The sequence below is a fragment of the Prinia subflava genome, chromosome 10, assembly GCF_021018805.1.
Source record: "Prinia subflava isolate CZ2003 ecotype Zambia chromosome 10, Cam_Psub_1.2, whole genome shotgun sequence".
In the NCBI taxonomy this organism is placed as follows: domain Eukaryota; kingdom Metazoa; phylum Chordata; class Aves; order Passeriformes; family Cisticolidae; genus Prinia; species Prinia subflava.
The window spans coordinates 17,978,178-17,997,843 of NC_086256.1; the positions used below are offsets into that span (position 1 = coordinate 17,978,178).

General features: G+C 37.2%; 1 protein-coding gene across 1 annotated transcript in view; it reads right to left on the reverse strand.

Annotated features, from left to right (window-relative positions):
* DPYD (dihydropyrimidine dehydrogenase) overlaps window positions 1-19,666 on the reverse strand; it is a 334,900-nt gene that overhangs the window by 163,149 nt on the left and 152,085 nt on the right. Inside the window, exons 10-12 of the mRNA XM_063407573.1 lie at window positions 16,519-16,688; window positions 14,719-14,929; window positions 6,513-6,697 (exon numbers count right to left, since the gene is read on the reverse strand). Coding sequence (XP_063263643.1) covers window positions 6,513-6,697; window positions 14,719-14,929; window positions 16,519-16,688 — 566 coding nt within the window. The remainder of the gene's footprint in view (window positions 1-6,512; window positions 6,698-14,718; window positions 14,930-16,518; window positions 16,689-19,666) is intronic.

The following is a 19,666-nucleotide window of genomic DNA, read 5'->3' on the forward strand; positions in this document are numbered from 1 at the left end:
TGGCACCTAATAATATAAAAACTGTAGAGAGAAAAGCTTTTTCCAAGTATTGATACTGAACAGCATCTCAATCAGGCTGTGGTGGGCAGAATTTAAATCTTTGTTCACTTAAATGGTTGACTCAATAAAATCACAATGAAATAAAGCAGGAACTTCCAACACAGAGAAGCCTCTACACTCTAATAAGTAACAGCTAAGAGTACAGCAGTTTCTCCCAGCTTTAAAAAGAATTTTTTCAGCAGGACAAAAAGAACCAGTACTTGAAGTTTGGAGAAGATCTGCAGCAGAGTAACAACCTCAACCCCTCAGGAATTACTGCCTTTTGGAATATTGGATTTTTTTTTAAGGAACTTATTTAATCATTTTTTTACCTCTGAAAACTAGTAACAGTATGAGGAGTTTTTTGTCTATTTTGGTGCCTTTTGTTTCCTAGGCTGGTTTAAAATCTGAGAGTTCATGCCTGTTTGGTTTTGGGATTGTGTGGATTCCCCTCATACTATTCTGACCCCAAATCTTTGAATCTTCAGACAAACAGGATACATTTTGGGGCCAGAATTTCTGATGGCTTAAAAGCACTGAGTGTAGTGAAACTGCCCTAGCCTAAATGATGCAAACCTGAATGGGTTGCTAATGGTGGGCATTTTGAGAAAAGCCAGTTTCTAAAGATCCCTAATGCTTGGGACCAAACTCGCTTCAGTATCACAACCTCTCCCATCTGGAGGCTGATGAAGTTACACTTTATAAAAAGCCAAATATACCCCATTTCTTCTTCCTGAGTGCTCACTGCTTTCCCCATGTCATACTCCACAGGGCTGTTTTTCTACACCAGGAGAATCTGAGTTCCTCAAAAACAAACAGCCTGGTATTCTACAATTCTACATCTCAAAAGCTTTTGTTAACTGGCTAAACAAAAAAAGAGGGGAGAAAAATGAAAGTATTGTCCCTTTATCAGTTTGAGTTTGATTTCATCATCTTTTTTTTTTTAGCTTTTCTTAACTAATACTTTAACTGTAAAAGGTTGTTTGCAATGCCAAACCAGAAAATCTCGAATCACGCAATTCAAATTACAGCATTTTTTAAATGCTAGCACTTTTTGTCTCCCACATATCTGAAAGTGGAGAAATCTGCTGAAATCAATACTGATATACTGAACTCTTACAAAAAACTCTTTGATTTTCATTCTGTAAGAATGACATCAAAGAAAACCTTAAGGACAATCATTTGGTCAACACCACACTTTGGGCACATGTGAGCAATAAACCAAATTTTCTACTTTGATATAATTTGCTATTCAGAATTGCTGAAATGTTCTCTGTGAATACATTTCAGTCTAAGGATTGATCAGGAACTACTCATAGCTTGTACAACTGTAAATATAGTTTGCTACAGAGAAATAGGCAGAGAGTGCTGAATATGAAGCTGAAGCTCCATTGTACTGCTTCTTTGTCCAAGCAGGACAATTAAATCTTTAAAAGTTGTTCTCTCCTAAAATGAATACTGCTTGAAAGTGATTCTTAGTGACCTTTCTGTGGTAAAATAGAAAATGTACAGGACAAAAAACCAAACCAAACAACAACAAGCAAAAAGCACCAAAGCAGTGAAAGACTTTTGAAGCATATGGCTGGAAATAACCCATGCAGGAACAGCCTCCTGCATGCCATCATTCAAAGCAGTCTAAGGACATGTACCAAACCATATATAGGGGCCCCTTTTTTCCTGCCTTACTTCCCTTCCAAAGAGCAGAACCACAAAGAATTCCACCCACGTGCACTCAGGTCCCACAAAATGTGCCTAATGGTTTTCTTATTGATGAAGTGGCCCAAGCAGAGGTGGAAATACGAAAGGTTTCAAGGCCATGAACCAAGTATCTAAAAACACACAGAGGCTGGACACAACTGAAGGTTCAGTAGTCAGTGGCAACACATCTTTGGAGATTTATCTCCCTCCTTCCTATCACTTCCTTTTTTGCTCTATTTGTTTGCTGGTTTTTTCCTTTCAGCACAATGCTTATAAAATAAGCTTTATAAACCTTGATGCATTGTTTTCTACAAAGCAAATTTTTTGGCAAACAAAAATGTTATATAGCTTCCTAAAAGTGAAATCATCTTTATAATGAAGGATTTCTCTGACATTGCACAAACAAATAGGAAAGGAAAGCCTGCAGGCAAGAGCTTATTTATAATAACTCTTCTCTTGATTTTAGAAGTAGAGGACAAAAAGTGTGGCTCATTCTTCCTCCTAATTTGATGCCAGCCAGCTGAGCTAACAATATTGCAGGTACTTGTTGCAATCATGACAATTTTTTGGAGACTGGAACAGGATGGTGAAAAATCCCCAGCACGCTGCAAATAGTGGGTTTAGCTTACCCTAACCATGATTGGCCTGAAGGCAAAAGCACACGAGCTGCAGTGCAGGGCTGAGAGACAGGAACTCAGCTTTACACAGGATACAATTTTTGACATTAAATTTCTTTAGATGGAGAAAATTCCTAACCAGAGTGATATGGTCTAACTGCATTTTCTGGCCTTTAACAAAGACAGACTGTGAGAGCAAGTGGTTGTATTACTGTTATTTTTCACAGAGAGCCTTCTTCACAAGTCCTACTGCCTGGAAGAGTTTTCCTGAATACTTCCATCCTGCTCTGGCTTTCTAAATTTTAAAGTCTGATCCTAAAACATGTATTTTCTCCCTTACTTCTGCTGTCCTCTCTCCAATTATCCACAAATTAACTTTGTGGTAAATACGTTTATATTATTCCATACAATCTCTGAATGGTTGTTGTTGGAAGGACACCTGGGGATTTTCTCACCCAACATCCTTGCTCAAAGCAGAGTCAGGTTTGCTCGGGGCTCTGTCCACTTTGGCAGAGATTTTCTAAGCTCCTTCCTGGCTTTCTCTTTCCCTAACAGACATACTGCTTATTTAGAGGCAAGCAACTAAATTACCAGGCTTCCTGAACCTGCCTTTAATTCACCTTTTTTGCAAATGGTTCTTTATTGCTGCATGCTAGTGTTTCATACTCTGTTCTAGCTAAACAAAGGGACATTCATTTTTTTTCCTGCAGTTATCCTGAAAAGAAAGACATCATAACTAATGGTTTCAAATTCAAGCTTCCTGGGAACCTCCCAATTCTTGTATTGATTATGAAATAATGTATATTCATGCATGCTCAAGGACTATGTGAGAATGGTCAATCTTGATGAAGAATCAACACTACGCTCTTCAGATACAAAGCCCATATATTTTCTGACAGCATAGGTAAAGAAGAAATAGAAAATATACAATCATGGTTCAAAATAACACCGTGATGTGCTCAAAATTCATCTTGAATAATGTCTTAGTGAAGTGCAATTTATAACAGTTGGGATTCAGACCTCTATTCTCTAAATGTATCATGGATATTTCAGTCTATGAAAAATATAAAAGAAACTGCTGCACTGGAAGGTTACAGTAAAGAAGAAAATAGATTTAAACAAAAGAAAACTTACTGTGATTGAGGAAAAAAAGTCACTTTTAAAGAGGGATTTTAGTGAGAAGAAGATGGCAGCTTGACTTTCATATATGGGAAAATAGCCCACAGGTAAGTGTATGAATACAGCAGGAGTGAGGCATCAAGATTGGCACAGCCATCCAACAAGAAAATACTGGAACTGTCTTTGCTCTCAAGATAGGCATAGAAAATTAAAAGTTAGTTCTGCAATAATTGTGAGTTACCCTGAATACAACTATTATACAATTAAATCCATCCACTTATCAAAAAGAAATGAATGGTAACTGAGGTCTGGAAGAGACCAACAGTCTACATTGCTTCTGCACAGGAGCATAAAGTCACTGCTGGAGAAAAGTGAAGGCTTACAATCCCCAAACTAAATAACTCACTAAGATTATTCAATTGAATTTTTTACTTCATTCATGGAATATCAAAAGAAGGCTGAATTGTGAGACAATGTGAGTAGCAGGAAGTTGCATGAATTGGGCTGATTCTGTTTGGATCTCTAAAGACGTGCAAGGAACGGTTCTAGGAACACTGACTGTATTTCCTAACAGGTTCTACTACAGCTATCCTTAGTTAGGCTTTGACCGGTCATGTTTATGGAAACTAACCTGACACAGCTGCAGGCAACAATTTTTGAGATGAACCTATGCCTCATATAGTGGGAGGAATATGTTAAGAGGCAGGAGATATTTAGGCAACTAATGATGGAAAGTTTCCAGCATAAGAGCAGCCAAGAAGCTTCTGTAAATAACTCTCAGTATTGAACATAAGGCATTTCTGCTGAAGAGTCCTGGAGTCTGGATCTCACGCCTGACTTGACCACGTGCCAGAGCTTGCAGTGACTGGAGTTTCAGGGCACATATCAGCCCCATCTGTTCGCTTAGCCTTTTGCCTGGAGTAGGTTGGGATACAAGCAGCATGCTGTTCAAACACTGCATTCTGCAAGTAGTCAGGACGGTCAGTTTGAGTTACACTCTTTGACATTGTCTTGGATTAGTTGAGAAATCCTATGGAATAGTTTTATTTTGATGAAGACTGACTGCATCACTTATAGATCCTGGTGCTGAGATAGTCAGTGATTTTGGAAATGGCTACCTACTCCTTAACTGAAACACAGGCAGTATCAATGCATTTATTTAAAATTTAATGTGTACTTGATTCAGACTCTCAGTTCACAGGGTGGTTGCCTGCTTTAGAATCTCACAGCAGAGAGGAAAGTAAGGTGGTGTGTAAGTGTATTTTTTCATTTGCTTTTGGAAGTTTCCATAACACAGCTCAGCTGTGAACTGAGTGAACTGCTGAACTGCTCATGCACACACACATGAGCACAAAGGCAGGCACACACTTGTCCCTATAAACAGTAGGGCAATACAATCCTTCTCTTATCCCTCTCTAAACAACTTTTTTAAAAACAAACTCCTCCAGCCACTAAAATTCCTACCAGGTCCAAACACTGGTGAAGCAAATTGCCAGGTTACAGAATTTTGCACCACAGCAACCAGATTTTACAAGGGCTGCACACCCAAATAAATGCCCTTGGGCAATTCATTCATCTAACAGCTGGAAAGGTGACACTTGCCATTTGGAAACTTTCCTGTGAAGATTGCTGTAAGGCTTTCCCATTAGCTTCCTGGTGAGACTGTAAGGTTGAATAAGCTGCCTTGAAACCTGCAAAGGGTAACAGAAATGCTCTAATATCACAAGTCTGCTTGATTTAAAATTCTAATTCTCACGCCATGACTATTCAGATTTTTTCCAAAGTATTAAATACATTCCAAAGGAGGAAAAAAAAAAAGGCTTTGAGGAGGACACAACATGATAAAGGAGGGGTTTACAAATGATGCCTATATATCTAAGAGGTTGAATAAGGAGACAAAAAGGAGGAGATACCTTCTCTCCCCTAGCACAGTTATTCAAAATCACTGTGCATTGAGAAATTAAGCAAGCAGGTCAGGGATTAAAGATATTTCACACTCAGCATTTTCATAGGGTCTTTCATAGAAGGCAGGACACAAACAGTGCTTTAGAACAAGTGCGAAAAAATATGCACAGATACTAACAACAAGCTTTCAGTTGAAGTATTTTTAGGAAGTGAAATCAGACCCCAACAGCATGAAATTGCACAAACATGCAATCAGAGAGGCTTTGAGCAGATGGATGGGGGAGAAAGACATTGAGCTGTTACAGTCCCAACTTCAGTTGTTCAAATCTCTTTATGTGGGAGAATGAATCATGTATCATGTTTCTTAAAAGTTCCCTGCACTACGAACACACTTTTTGTCAGCTGGTTCTCCAGGCTGTGTCTCTGTCTTGGGAGGTTTCTTTTCGTCTCCTCTAGACTTTGTGCTCTTCTGCTAGAAAAATTAGGACACATTCAGCAACAGGCAAGGAGAAAAAAAGGGAGGCATGTCGTTACTATGTTTTCAAGTCTGTACATCTTACATTTCTCAGGTAAATTCTCCCTTGGATTATTTGCCTCTGTGCATTCAATGTTTAGTTTTTGTCAAGCTCTTGTATCCAGTTCATCAGTCTCATCACAGCAAACCTGGGTTCCAGTGTAGATAACATGAGCGTTCTGGAAACTGTTAGTAAACTAAAAATATCTTCCCCAGGTAACAACCTTGGCAGTAGTTAATTTTTACTTTATGCACTACTGGAAGATTTTACTTTTTAATACTTACGGAGCTCACTCCTTTTCCCCAATTACCCAATTAGGGCTTCTGCTCGCAGTGTCTGTTGTGCAGGGAGGCTCACTACCACCCTGAGTGGAATTCAGAGCTGGGGCCAGGAAAATGTTGCTTGAATTTTAGTGTTAAGATAATTTAAGAAAGCTGAGTTCATCTACCCAGACACTAATACATGACCCAAGCTGAAAGAATATGCAATGTTCTAATCACCAGATAGGTATTGATTTCTTAAATTATGTATAATTAATCAAAACCACAATGAAATTATTTTAGAAGTATCTAAAAGCAGATGAAACCAGGAAAGACAAAAATCCTTTTGGAGAACTCACCTGGATGTATCTGTGCATGTACCAGGAAGCTTGTTTGCCATCGTTCACGGATTCCACTGTGGTGTTGGCAATGCCACCAACGTCACCCCCTGCAAACACCCAGGGCTCACTTGTCTGCATAGTTTCTGGGTCTACTTCAGGGAGACCCCATCTGTTAAACTTGATAGGTGCCATGGCCTCTCTGACTGTAATTAAATAAATGACAAATATGTTAATAAAAGAAAGAAAAAACTGTTGCTAAAATCTGTCAAATATGTGCCAATAACAATAAGAAAATTTAATGTTGAGAAAGATATCATTAAAATCAGAGCCATCCTGACTTAATATTCAAACCCAGAACATCCTGGAAGAAAGGCTTACTTCAAAACTTGTTACACATATTAAGAATAAACCCACAAAACCCCAATCAAAATTGTTACAAAGACAAAACAAATGGTTACAAGTAGTCAATATATTTTGTATTTTTTTCACTACCATTTCTGACTTTTTTTTAGAGCACATATGAAGTGATCTTAAGATTTTTCATGCTGTTAGAAAAGAGCACATATAGGCATTTTGCACACGAAATATTGTTGTCCTCCAAATCATGTAGATGTGAAAATAAAGAAATATTTTTATACTACATGGCATTGTATGTATGTTATTAAATACACATAAATGCACAGAAAAATATTCTGTTAATATTTTTAAATTACTATATTCACAAGGCACTTCCAAGTAGCTTCATTAGGAGAATAATCTTTTCATTAAATATTTTTTGCAAATTTTGATGGCATCTATCAAAATAGGGGGTGCTATATAGCTTTGTCTGCAGTAACCCAACATTCTTCAACAAAATGCAGCTTAAAATTGCAGTGTCCCTCAGGGACATACCACTGGCAGATGCAAATTGCCAAGGTCAATTAAACTGATGTAGCTGCACTGTCACAAATGCAAAAGAGAAAGCTGCCAGTTTAAGATGAAGATTTCTCCAATACAAAGGGCAAAGTCGTGGTAGTGTCGCAGTGCACACCTCAGTACAGAGCAAGCTTCAAACACAGCTTTCCCACACATCACAGTGATGGGATTTTCATCCAAGGCTTTGTGTCTCCTTTCACCTCCAAACCATATATTAGAAGAGTATTTCAAAGTGGAGGCTGTGTATAATCAGGGTAAAATAATTAAACAGGAAGCACGGCACAAACATTGTCACCTGTTTGTCCCACCTACGCCCTCCTCCTCAACCACAGCATTTACAAACATATCCAGAGGACTCAAACTCAAAGGAACTTTTTGCAACTTGCTCAGAAGCCTGAGTCAGAACAGACAGTTCTAAGCTGAAAGACTGTAGCAGATTTTCTACCAGAAGTATTTAATCTATGTACAAGACCTATTGCTTGCACAGTCTCTCCCACCTGGCATATACATGTGGCTTAAGTTGACAATAACATTTGGGTGGCAACAAACTCAAAAACTTAAGAAATTATTTCCAATAAAAATATCTAAATTACTGAGAGATCAAATGGAATACAACTTCAGACTGAGACATTTTGCATCTGGAAAATGAGGGGTTTGGTTTGTTTGGGTTTGGGCTTTTTCTGTTTGTGTGGGCTTTTTTAAAGGAAAGGGTTGGCTGATAGCAGTTTTATCAAAAATCATTCAGATATCAATACATTAACTTCTCTTTGTGCCACAGACTGTCTGTACTTCAAGAAAACTTTTGATCATCTTATATTCGTCATATATAGAATAACTTCTTGCATGCAGTGGTACCATCTCAGCATGTGGTCTAGACAGCTCTCACAAGTTAAATATGTACAGGCTTGTAAAGACATGTTTGGAAAAAAACAGAGGAAAACTTGGTACTGCAGGATTTGGTAGTAGGGATTTAATAGACGACTTCTGTCTGAGATTGGACTGAACCACAGTAAAGGTGGCCAAGGACAACATGCTGTCGAAAATGTAGGTTTTAAAAAGAAATGATGTAAAACTGGAGGTTCTGACTACTTACTTCATCTTGAGGAAAAAGAGGGTATTACCTCTGTTATCCTGTATCTATTATATTTCTCAAATATCTTTGAATTGCTTTGTTCTAAAATAGCTGTCTGGACATAATTATACCAAAAGCTTTTTGAGTGTGAAGAATGCCCAACATATCTTCACCCGAAACATCTCTGGGGATTTGTCTGCCTGATCAGTATTTCTAAAATCGAGAAAGAACATTTCCCTGGTGGCAAGGCTGACATGGTATCCAACTGCTATTTCTTTTTTATAATCTCCAAGATTTAGGTTATATTAAGAAAGGGGCATGGTTCAAAAGCATTTTATATAAGAGCTCCTAACATCCTCATGATTTGGATCTGATACTTGGTGCAAGATACAAAGAAGGGGAGAGAACTTTTGTCTTCAGAAAGGGAAGTCCCTTCTCTGCCCCTGCAAGGGTGAAAGGGAGCCCAAGAGCCAAAGGTGAGCCTGAACTATTGGTTCTCTCAATTGGTGTTTGACACAAGAGGCAAACCAGATATTTAATGTTTGGTGCATGCTTTGGGACAGAGGTAAAGAGTATCTTCAAAAACCTTCACCCTTTCAGTTTTAGTCTTCAAAGTTTAAAATTAACATATCTTTTCTCTTGAAAATTCAAACTACAATCCTGTGTTTGTGCTGCTGTCTCCTCCCCAGCCTAGTGAGATATATACCACTTGAAAAGATCCTTCTGGATGAAAGACAACATACAATTTAATTATTCTACTGCTATCAAGTGATGCTAACACAAATAACACCAAACAAAAGGACAGTGCTGAATATATTTTCCAAATTCACTATATTCACAGAGCAAACAAACGCAAATGGAAACAGCAGCAAATTATAGCATTTGCAAAAACAATATTAAAATATAAGTGAATACAGAAAAAATATTTTAATTAACAAAACAAATCAAATGGAAAAGATTCCTCAAATAAAGCTTTAAAAGTGAGTCTCTGTGTGACTGCCATGACTAATTATGCATCTATGTAATGTGTGTTCAATTTGGGCTTATTTAAATAGCAGAAATGCTCATTAGCTGCAGTATATCTGTGAAGCTTCAATAAACAGTTTAATGGTTTTTATGTTTAACCAATTTTGTAAGTTCCTATAATTTTAGCTTTAGTAGCTCATTAATGTTATTTTTGATATCCATCTTACAGAATTCCTTTACAGAATAATAGCATTACTTCTGAAAAATACAAATATACTGTAACTTTCCTAATCTAAAATGTATAACTACAGCTATCATATGCACTAACAGATCAACTGCTGACATTGCCCAGTCTAAATGCCCAGCAAATAAATAATCATGCTTCCAACATCCTCTACCCCACCACTGTCCTGAACAGGATTAAAAAGTGGTTTGACTGGATAAAGCTGGGTCCAGTTACAGTGGGAGAGGGTCCTGCTGCAAGCTGCTACTGACTTTGTTTTCTGTCTGTCACCAGCAAGCAGACATGTCTGATGTCTATCAACTCAAAGTGCAGAATTTCTGCCCTAAGTAAACAGGGCTTTAGAAATCATCACGAAGCCACTTTTGTATATTGGGAATGGGTAACCATTTCAAACTGTGGAACTGCTGCACCCAAACTCATTCAATAAACCTATTAGTGGAGAAAAATCCTATTCCAAATGACTCAGCAGAAAAACTCCTACCTACTTCAATACAAATCTTTTGAACATATATAAATTTCAGTTTTATATAACACTTTTTTTTACAAATCTGGTGATTCAAAGCCTGTTGGTGCGAGGCAGATGCTGTGGTAGCAGGGAGATGCCAGGGCATTCCCAGCTGGGGTATCAGAGCCTCTCTTCCTCCCCTTTACCCTTTCATTAGATAGTCAAGGCCTCAGTACTTGGTCAAAGTTACCCAGTTGTCTGAGAAGACCCTATGAAGAAACTCAACAGTCCTTCCACGTTCCAGAACTCCTGGTTTCTGTGCCATTTGGAGTTCTATATTTGATCAAAGGAAAACTAAAGTTTTTTTCACTTATGAAGTCAGAGCTCTACAATTTTTTTCATTGTTCCCTAGTAAATGCTTCTCAAACTGTAGAAATAAAAGTTAACTATGAGTGGGTTAAAGCATAAAATTATAAACAACTTGGTAAAGTTATCTTTACTGTTTGTTGAACTCTTCTAGGGAGCAGCGAGGCCAGGGTTTGCTGCTGCAATTTCCAAGCAAGACAACAGTTGTACTAAAAGTAAAAGCAAAATATCTGAAAGTTGTGATGGATTCCTGGAACTATGAAATGAAGTTTTGTCCTTCAGTCATGATGCAATAGCTAGCTACAAACAACATTTTCATAAAACATATTTTCTTCACAAATAACTTACTCTTTCCGGGATTTTTTTTACAAAGGCAGTACTTGGATTTTGCTTGAATATTTTTTGCTGTTCCAAGAAAATAAAAGACATTATCGTGTTAAGATTCAGTGTTCTGGTTATATGGGAATTCTTCCTCTTTACTGCTGCCTGCTAAACATAGCGTCAAACTAAACTTAGGGCTGCCAGTCCCCTATCCTGGCTTAGTCCTTAGTCAGGTTATGCACTGAATTCTGTAGTGCATTTTGAGCACTATTTTCCATACTTTCTCCATGGTTCTCCTTGGAAAGTCATGAAAATAAATCAGAACGAGGGCATTTGTTACAAAATTTTTGAGTCCAAAAGTAATGTTCCTTTGCTTATCAGAAGGAAATAGATTAGGAAAGGGTTATTCAAAGTTCAGACTTCAAAACCAACAGGACTGGTGTTAAGTAGGACGTAGAGGCTGAACACTGAGGGAGCACCCAGAACTGCAATTGTGTATGTTGAGTAGTCGCAATTAGGAATGATGACAGGAGATATTTCAGTAATTCACTAATACACTGTAAGCCGCAAAAATAACACACTAAGCAAAAAAGCAAGTACCAAAGGAAAGTACAAAATTCCTCTCATAGCTCTTTATTTTTGTGGGTCAGTTACGATGGCTTGAAGGCTCTGGTAAGCTTAGCAGTTAAAATAAAGCAGCTTGTACTTGCAAAAAAAATTTTCTTCAAGAAGAAGCAAAACATTTTTATTACTCCATCTGCAGTAGTTGAACTTGAACAATTTTTTGGGCTGGTTTTTTACTGGTTTTAGTAAAATGGTAACCTTCTTAAAACAGTCTAGAAGGCAACTACCCTGTTTCATCTACGAGCAACTCCAGGATCATAAAATGAACCTAGGAGTCAATTTTTTAAAATTATGCATTTATATGATTCCCAACAGGAGGATGAATACCCAGTGGAACTATTGCTTAAAAACACAGTCAGCATTTTATTTTAACAAAACAATAAAGACTAAATACCTATTGTGAACACATGGAATCTCATTTGCAAATTTAATAGTTACCATGCAAGAATAGGAAACATCTTGTTGAGGATAATAGACTAGAAAAAACTTTCTAACCTATGAGCTATTTCTGCTCAGTCACCCACACACTTATGGCTTCTTATAAAACTTTCCAACATGAGCATCAAGGCTGCCCTGAACACTTTGTTGAACTGGGGCTAAGTCTAATTTTAATCTCTCTGGTTTTGACAGTGTTTTCTTTATTCTTTTATCAGTAAAACCAGCTTTTATAGGACATAACCTGTTATGTTAGCCCATACCAATACTGCATTTGCAGTTCCCCGAGGTGCCTTACGAATTAGGTCAATTGATAGAGCTCTTTGTATGAGCAGCAATTAACATGTTTATTCAACCTGCACCTGAGTCACCTAGTCACAGAATAATTGAGATGAGAAGGGCCCTCTGGAGGTTGCCTATTCCATTCCCTTCAAAGTTAGATACAATTCCAAGTCAAATCAGTTTGCTCATAGCATTGTCCAGTTTTGAGCATCTCAAGTATTTTCATCTCCCTCTTTTGATGAGGAATACCCAAATATTTTCATCTCCTGAATACAGAAGATTACTTCATTTTGAAAAATGAACAAAAAACCACAACCAAACAGTAAGACGATGTTTTGGTGCTATTTTTTTTCTATTTCATTTCTTTTTGTTATGTCCACTGAAGTAGTCTGGAGTTTTGGTTGTAATCCAGCTCAATGGTGAAATGGAAATTTGACATTCATTAAGACAGCTTAAAAAAAAAAGACTTAAAAGCAGCCGAAATGGTATGCTCAAAATAAGAACTTTATGCTCTCAAGTCTTAGTTTCTTTTCACTTTCACAACATTTAAAACAAATGACTTGCATTTTTTCCTTTTTATTTGATTGCTCTTCTAACAGCAGTTTCACCCAAAATACAGCGTGAAACTAAGGTGTTTTGCTCACCCCCAAAGTAAATGACTCTCTTCTCTCATGATCAGCTCACTGCATGACTGTTCCCCTCCCATTTTATATTCCTATTTAAAAACCTCTCAACAATTAATTTAGACTGTGAATGTGCCCTAGGAAATACAAGACTGGCACAGTACTATGGCTAAGCAGCACAGTAAGTTCAATCTTTTAATTGAGGTAATTTTTAATGCGGGAGAAAACAGAATCACTTCTGTATCATGGGGTCTGTGAATCACAACAAAATATATTGATTGCATAGGTTAATATTGATTTACTAGAGATTCTAGAAAAGGCTAGAGATTCTTATAAAAAGGCTAAACACAGGGTTTTAAAAACAACACCAACAAAATTCGCCAAAATCCTCAGTCAATCAACCATCATCAGAGTAGTTAATGAATCTCTTAAAAAAAAAAAATCTTAAATATTCTTCTTCCTTCCTGGAGGTTAGACTGAACTGTGAAATACGACCCACACAAATGGCAGTCTTTCCACAGCAATACAGCTCCAAGAGGAATGGGAGTCTGCTCTCTCCCGTGCCCTGTAGAGCAGGAGGCAGCAGCAGGCAGCCCTGAGTAATGAGCACTGTAAATAGCTGGGTGTAGTCTAAAAACAGCCTAGGATGCAAGAAACTACCCCAAAGCATTAGTAGCACATGCAAGATTGGATTGCTCTTGGCATTCACTTCACATGTTCCTCAGAATACCAGGCTGATCCTTCTTTTTACTGTAGGAGAGGGTTTAGACTCTTCTCATGATTGCATGATGGTTTACCATTCTGTACAACTGGATGTTGAGCAGGGAGTGCCGAGTACATCATTCAGGTTTAGAGACTGCTTACATCACTTAGGATTTACCATTTTCCTTGATTGCAAAGATTCACAAAAGTACATTACGCTAAGAAATTTTGAATACCAAATTTCCTGGTCTTGTGCAATCTGAGGTATTTGCCAAGTCCTCTGTGAGAGCATTTATACTCAAAGGGCCATGACAATATGTCATGGGTTAATTGGCTGGCACGACCATGCCCTGGAGAGGCAGGCACATTGTTCACCAAGGCTTTCAGAACCTCCTAACCTAGATGACCATCTCCCAGCTGAAGACCTCCTCGTTTTGTCAATGTGTCTTCTGCTGAGTGAGTGTTTTTAACTTCTGAGGCACATTACATATATGTGCCTGAACTCTTGAAGTCTAACCTAGTGTCAGAGGAGAACAGTCTAAACACTACTCAATTCCCATGTTCTCAACATGGGAATTGAGTATGAACATGTATTCATGTTCATCTCTCTGCTAAATGCAGACAATTCATCCATTCTCTGAAATGTCATCAGTGTGCCAATTTCTGTATCTTTAATACAGAATTAAGTAATTGCTAATTTTTAAGACTAAACCTTGTAAAGAGCAACTAAGAAATATCATGTAAGAGAGAAGTCAGTTCTCTTATTTATGCACAAGAAATAAGTAAAACCCAGACCAGCTGAACCAGAATAATGAATGCTTCAATGCCTGTTTAATTTGCTAGGTTAAAAAAACCCCAATATTTCAGAGATCAGATCAGTTCAGCTTAAAGATGTAATATAATGAGTTTCTCTAGAGTTAATTAATGAGACCAGAAGAAATTCCCAAGAGTTTCTTTGAGATGCCACTTGCACTGAGAAGAAAAATACATGCTGAGGAACTGTACTTCTATGCTGTGTTCCAGCTCAATACAGCAATATTCAGAGAACTGCCTAGTTACCAGCCCCCCAAGTCTTTTTCTAAAAGGTGTACCTGCAGGACAAACTCCTGTAACAGCACCAGCAGTTAGAAGCTCAGTAACCTTCAGAAGATCAATTTCACAAAACTGTTTAAGGACAGGATATGGCTGCAGCTAAAAGAACAATCTGTATTTGCAGTGGCCAGGGTTACCTTTATTGTCACTTAAAATGGAGCCAAAGGCACTGATCACCACATCGGCTTTCAGACGGACAACCTGATCCTCATCCTCTCTCCAGCTTCCATCGCTGTCTTGTTCAGTTCGAACAAATTCCATAGCAACAATTCGTCCACCTTTTAGAACAACTTTCCGAGGAGAGAGGAAAGGCAGAAATTCACACTTCTCTTCCTTTGCAAGTTCCATCTGTAGAGCAGAAGCAATAAAATATATAACTTTAACGTGCTGCATTTTCGCGGAAAAAAACCTCCAAACAAACCAACCAGAAAACATTTTTGACTCAAGATGTTACCATGGATTCTTCTACAGCAGAAATCAGCTGTGTCCAGTATGCAGACAGTCATCTTACTGTCAGCTTCAGAGCCTCTCACGCTATCAAGTCAAGCAGTGGCAGTAGGTAAATTTTGAAGGCAAAAATTTCTCCAATATATTTTCTTACTTTTCCATTACTTTGAATATGTTTAACTTCTTTGAGGGCAAAAAATTTCTCTTATATATGTATCTGTGTCTTTTAAGAAGTGGCTTTGTATTAACTTGGTCCATGCCCTGATTTGTGTTTACTATCACTTTAAGATTCTATTTAATGCTGACTACCACGTACAAGCAACAGTTTTCTGAGTCACAATCCAGATTTAAGATCTTCTGAATCTCTGCTGTGGTAAAACTGCTTAAGTCAATTATCTTCAGAATCTGACTGTCTCTATTTACACAACTTTTTTGAATATGTATATCCCATGTATGACATGATTCTAGAATCATGACCATTACTAAATGAACCTACTTTTATTTTACTGTTTTCAAGGCCCGCTGCATGATTGGATGAGTACAAACATTGACAACTTTTAGGAATTCACCCAGGCTTCTATGAATTATTTTGTTTCAGATAATATCAAGTAGCACATGAGTCTGTGCAATGGCTTCAGTAATCTCATTTTGTCTAGAACTCTTGACTGAAGTGCAGCAAAAGTAAATCATGCTCCAAGAAACCCTCTATGACTTTCTTTGCAGCTCCATTGCCCTTCTGGAAGATCTAAGGTTCCCACCTTAGACAACCAAACTACCATAAATCTCATGATAAAGATGCATTAGATGGTGTGCAATTCTCAAGTATATAAAAGTGTAATGTACCAAATAAATGAAAACAGAAAAAGACCACCAAAATAAGAAAAAATAATCTGCAAAAAACCTCCTGTAGGACATATAAAGTGAGGAAGCAGAACAATTTCAAAATGTGCATATGACCTGATAAATGCCAAAGTGCAAAGTCAAACTAAAAATCAAAATGAATACTGAAATATGTGATGAATAACACTGCTTTACAGTCATTGGCAGTGATTCAAAGCCAAAATCACTGTAAGTAATTTTCTTACCAGAAAGAAAGGAAAGAAAGAAAGCCTCACAAGGCAATGTCAGAATCACTGAGATTCCTGAAACAGCAAAAAGGTATCATTCTAGGATCTGACCATGATCTCAAGAGCCACCTACAATACTCCAATGGCTGTTTGATTCCAAGATTGAAAATTTTAGTTCATTTCCTAACTTACACGAAATTCTATCCCCTGCTTGCAAATACTCTCTCTGACTTGTCAGGAAACAGCTACAACAGTGGAAAATAGCACAAATAGAGAGCATACAAAGTGAGCCTCATATCTTTAATAAAAATAAATTTAAAAGCATTTTTATAAACAAAACCTTTAGAGATGTCTGTTAAGTACCTATAGCACACACAGAGATAACTAAGATGCCTCCTCAGAAATGCTACTATTGAATTTTACCTCTTCTGGGACAGCCCTGATATGAGTGAACCCCTTCCTGAAGACCACAAACACGCGACGAGCTCCGCAGCGCAGAGCAGATGTTGCACAGTCAAAAGCAGTGTCTCCTGCCCCGAGTACAATCACAGTTCCATGTATTGATGGCAATGGAGAGTGACAGCCACACATCCCTGAAAGATAAAAGGAAAACCCCATTTTCAAGTAGAGAAACCATTTCTGCATGACAGCTCAAAAGGTACTTGTACTCAAAGCAGTGTAAAATTGCATCTTACAGTTTCCAAGCATGGAGTGTCACTATCAAATTATTCTGCTCCACTGAAAGACAGTTTTATTCCCCCTTTTAAGATATGCTCATATACATAATTTCATAGTCAGTACTCTAAGCAGCTGCATCTTTCTATTGAGAAAGAATTCAAATGACAACATGTTTGTAGGGTTGTGGGTCCTGTCAGGTTGAAACTAGAATTGTGAGAATCTTTTTATTCAAGAAGTTTTTCTCTCATCAGACTCATTATCCTCCCAGTTAAAAAAAAAAAAAAAAAAAAAAAAACACCAACCCCCCCTCACCAAAAAAACAAAAAACAAAACAACCCCCAAAAAACCCTCCACCAAAAAAACCCACCCCAAACAAACAAGCACACACCACCAAAACAAACAAAAACCCGAACAAAACAGAACAAAACAACAACAAAAACCCCACATGACCAGTTGTTGATAGTTATGGTTTTGTGTAATAGAATACCAACATCAGTCCCCTCAGATTTCTATAAAGCACTGACAGTGTTCTGGCTGTGACATGATTCTCTGAGGCTATTCATCAGCTGAACATAATGAAAAAGAATATTGTTACAGTAATTCCTGGTTCTTCCACTGGAAGAAAATGTTTAAGCTACAGTCATTTTCTACAAATCATTTGTAAAAAGTTACATGGAGAAAATGACAACATTATGTGTTTATCATCTACAGCTTGTATTTGATGATTCAATTAAACAAGAAATAGTTAAGTAAAACTGAACTCTGTCTGTTCCCTGGATGAGGCTGCATTTTATCACATGTTTAAGTACAACTAAATGTTGATTAGGCAAATGGTTGTAACTTGAAAAATAATGGCATAAATAATACAAAGCCATATTCTCACTGAGTCCAGGACAGTTCCAGTCAGGAAGCACTAAGCTGGCCATTTACCTACTGTACTTTAATTTAAGTATCCTACTATAGCTGATTTTCACATGTAATTGTGGAACACAAGTATTATTGAAGTAAACAGTCCTCTTCATTTGGACATACAAGCAGAGTGAGAAACAACATCCTAGTACCCCTATTCTTTCTCCATTTGAAAAATGCTTAATGTATAACAAATGCTATAATTTTCTGCCTCCATCTATGTGGCGTCACATTTACTATTTATTTCATAGGATTCTTAGCCTAAAATTCTCACTAAATTTTTCTCATTTATTTTTAGTGAACCTAATACTTCATAAAAATTAAGCAGTGGGAAAAGCACACGTGAAGCTGGGGGTGTCAGAGTGCCATTAGAGTATGAGTCTAGAAGGGATCAGCCAGAGCAGCCCGCTTTGCTCTTGGGAACACACTACTAAGGCAAATTCACAGCTATGTATTTGTGAGGGGAAACCCTTTTGGAAGAAAGCAAATTAACAAGTGCCATTCAGAATTAATAAGCAGGCAGAATATGTATTTTACCATGAATAAGTCTATTATGTCTATTATTTAGATAACTGTCACAGTGAAAAAAGGAGGATAGAGTAGGATGTAGTACGTGTGTATTTTATAATAAAATTCCATGCCTTAGAGAGCAAAAGGTGGCTATAGCTACAGACAGACACTAGGAAAATTAAGTAAAAGAGACCATGTTAATTAACAGACAACACCAAAGAGCTATCTATTACTGTCAATCAGAAAAGGTTAGTTCTTTCAAGTTCATCCTTTTTCCTATTGTAGACTCAATATTAAAAAAAATACTATCACATATGCTAGCAAATCAAGAGGGCTACTTTGCAATATTTTGAAATATGTGGATCACAGTATATAGATCCTCATACAGGCAGGTGACTTACAGTACACAACTACCACGTATCTTCTCAGAATTCTACAAGTATTTTTAGTCTCATTGTTTCAAGAGAGGATTGTTTTGCAGAATTTATTTTTCCTTTCTTAATCTACAAATGTGTTGCACTGCATATTCCCAATCTGTTTTATTTTTAAACATCTCTGTCTTCAAGAAGAACACTCAAAATCTCACCTTTTTCTCCCAAATCATTTAAGAATACTTTGAGCTTAAGAAAACAGAAACAAGCATTTGATGAAAACAGCAAAGAGATGGGACAGATGGGATGCAGAATTTAACTTCTCAAATATTTTGCATAAAATGGGGTAATAAACCTTATTTTTATAAGCAGAATAATCTGCCACAGAATATATATACCTCGAAAGTGTTTAAAAAAAGTCTAATAAATAAGCAGGCAATCCTCTATGATGCTGAAAGAAATTTCTGAATGCTGAAATGAAAATCAGTTTGTTGATAAAACATGTTCTATTAAGTCATATGTAAAATACCACATTCTGTCCTAAGTAAAAAGGAAAACTGTACATGAATTTCTCTTTTGTCTGGGGAATCTAGACTATGAAGAAATGTGGTATAGAAATCACATATTTGGGGCTTATGATTTCATATTCAGGGACACTGAAAGCATCTGTACTTCTTAGGGAGCAAATGCAGCTATCTCTGTGCTCAAAGAAAGATGTGAAACCATAAAACAAGACTGCATTTGGTGCCTATGAACTGAGCACTTTCTTGTTATCCTGTCATACTCCTGTTGTCCTGAGTCTTAGACTGTAAGTTCATTGGGTAAGGAATGCTGATTTAAATGGGCCTGTAAAACCTGCAGTGCCTGACTTGGGATCAAGTAAAAGAATTTATCAACAATCTACAAATCAGTTGCTTATAGAAGTCAGAAATGCCTTTTTTAATATCAGATTTTTTCAAACCATCCTATATACACTGTTTTTATCACGATACTTTATACAAAGGAGAAGCTTATGTCATATTTTGACTATAATTCAAAATAACAAATATATCTTACTAGGAGAAATTATTTGCCATAAGTTTAGATTTGCATATATGATTATT